At 36.2% G+C, this 8512-nt stretch overlaps 1 protein-coding gene across 1 annotated transcript in view; it reads left to right on the forward strand.

Annotated features, from left to right (window-relative positions):
- Ptpn4 (protein tyrosine phosphatase, non-receptor type 4 (megakaryocyte)) overlaps window positions 1-8512 on the forward strand; it is a 139556-nt gene that overhangs the window by 36425 nt on the left and 94619 nt on the right. Inside the window, exon 2 of the mRNA XM_013020668.1 lies at window positions 2025-2179. Coding sequence (XP_012876122.1) covers window positions 2042-2179 — 138 coding nt within the window. The 5' untranslated portion in view covers window positions 2025-2041. The remainder of the gene's footprint in view (window positions 1-2024; window positions 2180-8512) is intronic.

Below are 8512 nucleotides of genomic sequence, written 5' to 3' on the forward strand. Positions count from 1 at the left end.
TCCAGCTTTTTCTGCTTATGTGGTGCTGAGGAATCGAACCCAGGGCCTCATGCATGCAAGGCAAGCGCTCTACCACTGAGCCATCTTCCCAGCCCTATTGATATTCTTTTGATAAAAGGTTATTTTCACTTAAACATGTTCTGTGTCAGGTAAAGTAGGAATGTTGTTCAAGTAGGAGTTTCTAGGTAGCTGTTAAAATAGTAAAAATAATGATAGTCCTCCAGACTTGGGTCTTTGCAGGGAGCATCATAGCCTTTTGTAGCCATCATAATTTCTAGTTTGTTGATCTCCAAAGCCATCACATACTTGGGATAGGTCACATTAAAGTGCCACAAACCTCATTGTCCTTACTGAGTGAGATTCAGCTGTTTACCTTGAATTTTTAAAAGTTCTTCAGTGTTGTAGTCTTTTGTTAATTTCCAGAGTTTAGTGTTCATTTTGACAATTACCTATATTATTTTTACTCTTACAATTTTAGTTCTTACATGACAAGGATTGTAGGCATGAGATTATGAGCAAATGTCACTAGGCCAACAATCTCTGTTGAGATAGTCCAGTGACCTTTTTTTTACTTTTTGATCCTGTCTGTTCTGGAATCTCAATCCTCCTGGAATCTCAGCCTCTCACGTAGTTGAGAGACAGGGACATGCCATTGCACCTACCTACTGTGATCCTCCTGATCTCTACTTCCCATGTAGCTAGAGTTACAGATGTGAGCTGCTGGCTTTGGCTCAGCTTCATTGTCTTTTTTTCCCCGTTTGTGTGTAAGTGTATATATGCATGTACATATGTATGTGCATATGTGTATTCTAGGGCTTGAACTCAGGGCCTGGGCACTGTCACTGAACATTTTTGCTCAAGACTAGTATCCTCTCAGTTGAACCACATATCTACTTGTGGCTTTTTTTGGTGATCATTTGGAGATAAATCTCAAGGACTTTCCTGCTGAAGCTTCCTTTAAACCACGATCCTCAGATTTCAACCTCCTGAGAAGCTAGGTTGCAGGTGTGAGCCACAGATTCCCTGCAGTTTCATTTTATGTGTGTGAATGTGCACATGCACACATGCACCTGGGCACTGTCCCTGAACTTTTTTGCTTTAGTGCCCCCCTCCCCCCACAGCTCCAGTTGTGGTTTTGTGGAGATAATTAATTGGAGATAAGAGTCTTATTGACTTTCCTGCCTGGACTGGCTCTTAGCCACCTGAGTAGTTAGAATTATAGGCATGAACCACCAGCATCCTGCAGCTTTATTGTCTTTTAATAGATAATACTGATACCAGAATGATTTCTGTTCTTGAAAGGCAATCTGATTTTTCCCTTCTTAGGTTAAAATTTCTAAAGAAAAGATTAGTAACCTTAAGGTTTCTAGTTATTTTGTTTTATTTCTCAAGATTAGTAAGAGTAAGCGATAATATAAACACTGATGCCTCACACTTGTAGTCTAACTTCTGAAAATGGGAGAATCACCATTCAAAGACAGCCTGTACAGAAAAATTTCAGAGACCCCTTCTGACTCCATAGCTGGATGTAGTAGTGGTATATAAGCTTTGTGGGAGGCTAACATTAGGAAGATGACGTATTTCCTCCATGTATCCCCAAAATGTTTTAAAGAAAGGAAGGGCTGGCTGAAGTTAAGTAATCTTCCCTCCTGTTGACATTATGCAGTGTTTTTAGATACTTAGATCAGTGAGTAATATCCAACTTCCTGAAGTGGTATATTCCCTCACTTTTAAACTCTTTTAAGTTTATGTAATTTTGAATTGGAATAGGACTTCCTGAAAATTTTGTGTATTTGTTCTATTTAATCAATCAGTTAAAAATAAACCTCAGGGCTATTTGTTGTTATAGTTTTGGTGATGAACTGTATATACTTATTTTATGCTTATAGTTCTTATCCTGTGTTTCCAAATTTATAACTATTTCGTTCATAAATTTTAATTTAGTATGTAACAACTTTTAAACTATACTATATATTCCACTATTCATTTATTTAGTGAAGTGTCCTTTTTTCAAAAAAACTTAGATCTTGTGTGGACAGTAATGACCTCACGTTTCCGATTGCCTGCTGGCAGAACCTACAATGTACGAGCATCAGAGTTGGCCCGAGACAGACAGCATACAGAGGTTGTTTGCAACATCCTTCTTCTGGATAATACTGTACAAGCTTTCAGAGTTAATGTAAGTATCTTCTCCTCTTCTGTTTCTGTTCCTCCTAATCACCTCTGGATAATAATCTAGATTTATTTTAAAAGTAGAAACATTAAATTGTAATACATTTTGAAAAGTCTTACTTAATTAAGAAAATGTTTTTAGCTGGGCTCTGGTAGCACATGCCTGTTAATCCTCTCAAGGAGGCTGAGATCTAGAGTACCATGTTTTGAAATCAGCATGTAGAGAAAAGCTTTGATACTCTCCAAAATAACCAGCAAAAAGCAAAATTTGTGGATTAGTGCAACAAATCAGTAGTCTGTGGGTGGTTTTTATAAGTGCACTAGAGGAGGGTGCCTGAAAGGAATTTGTTCCCTTAAGTAATTTATACTTTTCTATTGTAGTCTTGTACATCAGTCAGCAAAACTTTTTCTAAACAAAGATGACAGCTCTTATTTTAGTAGTATCTGAAATATTTATTCAACAAATCTTTGTTCATCCTGTTTGTGTCTAGCTCTGTTTGCTCCTTGTTACTTCTGAGTTTCACATATGTGATTTGTTAATAGTAATGGTCATTTTGATTGCAGTACATTGCCCTTTCATATAAACATACCAGTTTTTCCACTTGCTTACCAGTTTGCTTTTTCAATTTACTGTTGGTATATATTTGGATTGTTAACACAATGGGCAGCTATGAATAATAGCTTTGTGAACATTCTTGTAAATGTCTTGATAAATACATAAGGATATATACCCTCTTTTTATTTTATAATTTTAAACCTGTAGAAAGAGTGAAAGAGTTGGGCACCAGTACCTTACACCTATAATCCTAGCTACGCAGGAGGCTGAGAATTTCGGGTCAAAGCCAGCTCAAGCAGAAATGTCCATGAGACTCTTAACTCCAATTAACCACCAGAAAACCAAAAGTGGTACTGTGGCTCAAGTGGTAGAGTGCTAGCCTGGAGCTGAAGAGCACAGGGACAATGCCCAGGCCCAGAGTTCAAGACCCATGACCAAAAAAAAAAAAAAAAAGTAAAGAAAGAGTGAAATAATCTAATTTAATGAATATTTATCTCCTCTTTTTCTAGATTGATCTGATGTTAACATTTCACATATATACTTTATTTTCTTTTCTGAAAGCAAGTAGCAGACTTGCAAATAGCAGGACCCATAAGTACTTAAGCATCTTAAGAATTTTCTAAATTAACACAGTATCATTATAAAATTCTCTTTGCAGATCACATTAGCACATTATCCCCAAATTTATTAGGAAAATACTGGTATCTAATATGTCCATATTAAAACTCAAACTCCTAAATTATAAACCTCAACTATATTATTATCATCACTTTCCTGCTATATATATTCATGAGTATTTCTCTACTTTGAAAATTTTAAGTAAAATAATAATTATTTATTAGTTTGTTAAGTTTAGACTTTTATATATATTTCTGTATAGCAGGGTCATTGTTACTTTCAAATTCCAAACCATTTCATTTTGAAAAAGGCTTCAGCATGATAAAATTTGCATTCATAAGAGTAACTCTAAGGAGATTTTCCAACAGTTCATCATGCTTTCCTAAAATGTTAAACTTTTGGCCAGGTGCTGCTAGTCCACGCCTATAATACTAGTTACTCAGGAACTTGAGTTCTGAGGATCATGGTTTCAAATTCAGCCTGGGCAGGAAAGTCTGTGAGACTAGATCTCCAATAAATTACGAAAACGCCAGAAGTAGAGCCATGGTTCAAGTGGTAGAGAGCTAGCCTTGAGCAAAAGAAGCTTGGGGCAGCACCCAGAAACTAAGTTCAAGCCCTAGGACTGGCAAAATAATAATAATAAGTCTTTCAATTTAGTATTTCATTATTTATAAATAGACATGAAATGAAGGGAATTCTGCTTCATAAAAATTTCTGACTAAGGGCTGAGAAGGTGGCTCGTTGTAGAGCGCTTGCCTTGAATGCATGAGGCCCTGGGTTCAATTCCTCAGCACCACATAAGCAAAAAGAAAAAAGCCGGAAGTGGCGCTGTGGCTCAAGTGGTAGAGCACTAGCCTTGAGCTGAAGAGCTGAGGGACAGCGCCAAGGCCCAGAGTTCAGGCCCCACGACCGGACCCAAAAAAAAAAAAAATTCTGGCTAATAGAAACTCATAAGCCAGGTACCTAGTAGCTCATGCCCATAATCCGAGCTACTTAGGAGGCTGAGGTCTGAGGATTGCCATTCAGAGCCACCCCAGGCAGGACAGTATATGAGACTTCATATCTCCAATTAAGCCACTGCCCGCCCCCCCCAAAAAAAAGTTGGCATTGAAGCTGTGGCTCAAGTGGTAGAGTACTAGCTAGCTCTTTAGCAAAAACAAAACAAAACAAAAAACACCCTCTGGGACATTGCCTAGGCCCTGAGTTCAACTCCTAGGAATAGCACAAAAAGAAAAACAAAAAAAGAAGAAAAGAAAGAAAAGAAACTTGTATCAGATGGTTGATTTTAAAAAATTAACCTTTTTTTTCCTCCCTGTTTAACTCATTAGAAATCTTTGGGAGGGGTTATAAACTTAATTCCTATGTTAGGTATTAGTTCACATTTAGTTTTTATTACACTTCTGTATCTCAAAATATTTTAAAAGGATTTGTTATGTTTTCTATTTCATGTAATTTTTCTCTTACACTTTAGTTGACAGTAGTATATTTATTTAAGTTACATATGTTTTATATAGGCATATACACTTAACAGCTAGTCCTAATAGATATGATTACATTTTTCAAAATTAGCTTTACTTTGGTGTTCTTATTTAACCTGTGTGACATGGAAAGGTTGAGGAATACCACCTGCTCCAGGTACTATTATCACTGTATAAGAAATCACCCCAAAACCATGACATAAAGTAACCATTTGCTATGCTCAGGGACTCTGCTATTGAAGGATTTACACAGAAACATCTTGTATCTGCTTTTTTCTATGTCAGAGCTTAACTGGAAGACTTCAAAGGCTGGAGGTTATAATTACTTGAAAGCATGTTCAGTCATGTGGGCATTACCTGAAACCTCACAGATCTTTCTGTGTACCCTGAACTTCTTCATAGTACAATGACTAATTTCTAAGAGGGAACATTCTTAGAAAAGAGGGAGATAATACTGCTTTTTCTGATCTGGCTCTAGAGGCATATAATGTTATTTTATTGTTACCAAATTCTGCTTGGTAAGGTTATTAAAGTCACTCAGAGTCCAGAAAAGGTAAGTAGGCTTTCCCTTGATAAATAGTGTCAAGGTTCTGGAATATCATGGTAGATCAAAAAACTACCATGGATTTATTGAGAAAATGCAGTTTATCAATAGGCCCTACTGGTGGAGACATAATCTTGCCCTGATTTTGGTATGTGAATGTGCTCATGTTCCACCTTCATTTTATCTAGTAATTTTCTCCCAGAACTGTTGCTTGCTTCCTTCTTGTTCTTTGTGTTGTTTGAGTTCTTTCTCTTGATGTGTCCTACTTTATAAAATATCTGAATGTACAAGCATATAGATAATCAATACATATTATATACACATGTATATAGATATATACATGCACATATAATAAATATACATTTATACTCATAATACGTGCACACATGTGTATATAATTTATATGTATGTATATTATATATGATAGTCTATTGTTTTGTGTGTGTATATGTGTAAGGACATATGTATATAATTCTATATGGAAAAGTGGAAGGATATTAAACTTTTATAATAATACTTTATTTAATGTATAATTTAGAGAAGCTTTATAAGTTTCAGTATTTAAAGAAAAGAGAAAAGTTTGCTAATTGAGAATTTTTTATTTTATTTTATTTTTTTGTCAGTCATGGGACTTACTCTGGGCCTGGGTGCTGTCCCTCAGCTCTTCAGGTCAAGGCTAGCACTCTACCACTTGAGCCACAGCACCACTTCCAGCTTTTTTTTATTTCTGCTTATGTGGTGCTGAGGAATCAAACCCAGGGCCTCATGCATGCAAGGCAAGCACTCTACCACTGAGCCACCTTCCCAGCCTATCCACTTCAGTTTTGTAAGTGGTTTATAAAGATAAGAGTCTCACAGACTTTCCTGCCCTGGCTGGCATTGAACCTCGATCCTCAAATCTCAGCCTCCTAAGTAGCTAGGATTACAAGTATGAGCCACCAGCACCCGGCTAATTGAGAATATTTTTCACTTTTCATTTTTATTTGTGTATGCATTTTCCTCTCATTACTTTTTAGAAATAAGTTTGTCTTAAAAGTCCTTAAATTTTAAAACTCTTTGTTCTATAAATCTGTTTATCCAGTATGAATATAGATGATAATAGTACTTTAATTGTTGGTGAAAGATTTGTCACATTAGGGCTGGGAAGGTAGCTCAGTGGTAGAGCGCTTGCTTTGAATGCATGAGGCCCTGAGTTTGACTCCTCAACACCACATAAGCCAAAAGAAAAAAGCCAGAAGTGGCGTTGTGGCTCATGTGGTAGAGTGCTAGCCTTGAGCTGAAGAGCTGAGGGACAGCGCCCAGGCCCAGAGTTCAGGCCCTACGACCGGACCCAAAAAAACGATTCGTCACATTTTTCTTTCTTGATAGAGAATAAAGTATATATTCTAATCAGCTCAGAACTTAGGTTTTTGAACAGTTTTGTTGGTTGATGCTTTTATTTTTTCATCTGTTAAACTATTAGTTAACCAAGTCAGTAGTACAATTAGAATTAGACAGGTGAGAGGTGGATGGAGATTGACATAAGAAACTAAAGGAATACAAGCATAATGGGCTTAATTAAATGAAACATTTACTTGGAGTCATTCTTATTTAAATTTTAGAAAGGATCTTGCTATATAGTAAATCCAGGTTGTAAATCAAATTAGTGCTAAAAATAAGAGCCTATTTGATGTATTTAGTGACTACCTCCTTTTACATTAAATGTTACATATAATATTTACATTAAATATTACATTAAATGACCTCTTTTACATTAAATAACTGCAGAAGAAATAGCCAAGACTATCAGTTCTGAACTTTGCCATAAACAAATCAAAGAAAGCACAAAAGGAAACATATGAGCCAGGCATGGTGGTGTAATATCAGCATTCAGAAGGCTGATACAGAATTGTAAATTGGAGTCCCATCTGGGTTACATAGCAATATCGGTTATTTTTTAAAACAAAAAGAGGAAATGCATTCATAGTCAGAAAAATGCTTGTTACAACACTATTACTAATTCCTCACATATATAACAGCTGTTGCTTTTCTCTACAAAAACTAAACAGATACATTAAAAATTAAATAAATTCAAAGGCTAATGGAAACATAGTTAGAAAACATTAACAAGAAAAAAATACTTTAAGAAGAATTCCCAAAGAAGTTTAAAAAAAAAAGTTTCAGAATCAGGATTTTTCCATGTTTTTTAAAAAGATATTTTGTTATCTTTAATTACTTGTACAAAGGAGTTGCCATTTAGCCTTTTCCATGTTTTAGTTGCTTAATTTTTCAGTTTTAAGGATTATCAGTTTCTTGTTTAAGAAGATGAAAGTTTAGTTCCCTTTTACTCATGACCTGTACTTTCTACTCATCAATATAATTGACATATTATGTGTTTATATTAGTATTCTATGTGAATACTATTATTATAACCACATAACACATTAGAATTAGTTTTTTGTTTGTTAGGGAGTAAACTTTTAGTTTTCATAGAATTGTAATTTTCCCCCATTTTTCTCTTTCTTTTTTGCTTTGTTTCCTATTTTTATTAGTAATATCCCCCTAAGCTTTTTCATACTTGTTGGAATGATCTCATATATTGTTTAAATCGGGGATTCTATTAAATGCTTCTTAGAGAACATGCTTGATGTTGAAGATCAAGTTGCCCAGTGAGTATCCCATCTCTGCTTGCAGGATAGTACAAACAGAACGAAGGGATTAGCTAATTCCCTTCAGTCTTTTTATAAAGGGATTTACCTAGAACCCTAATGACTTCCTGACTTCTCCAGTTGCTCCCCTCCCCCCCCCCATTAATACCATCACCTTAGGATTTAAGTTTTAACACAGAAATTTTTTTGGGGGTGGGGGGGCGTCCAGTCGTGGGACCTGAACTCTGGGCCTGGCACTGTCCCTCAGCCCTTCAGCTCAAGGCTAGCGCTCTACCACTTGAGCCACAGTGCCACTTCCGGCTTTTTTCTTTTTGCTTATATGGTGCTGAGGAATCAAACCCAGGGCCTCATGAACGCAAGGCAAGTGCTCTACCACTGAACCACCTTCCCAGTCCCTAACACAGAAATTTTTGAGAGGTATATACATTTAAAATGCAGCAGTGAATTGTTCAGGGACAGCTGCCAGGCCTAGAGCTCAAGCCCCACGACTGACCCC

This window comes from Dipodomys ordii, unplaced genomic scaffold (genome assembly GCF_000151885.1).
Source record: "Dipodomys ordii isolate 6190 unplaced genomic scaffold, Dord_2.0 Scaffold52, whole genome shotgun sequence".
Lineage (NCBI taxonomy): Eukaryota > Metazoa > Chordata > Mammalia > Rodentia > Heteromyidae > Dipodomys > Dipodomys ordii.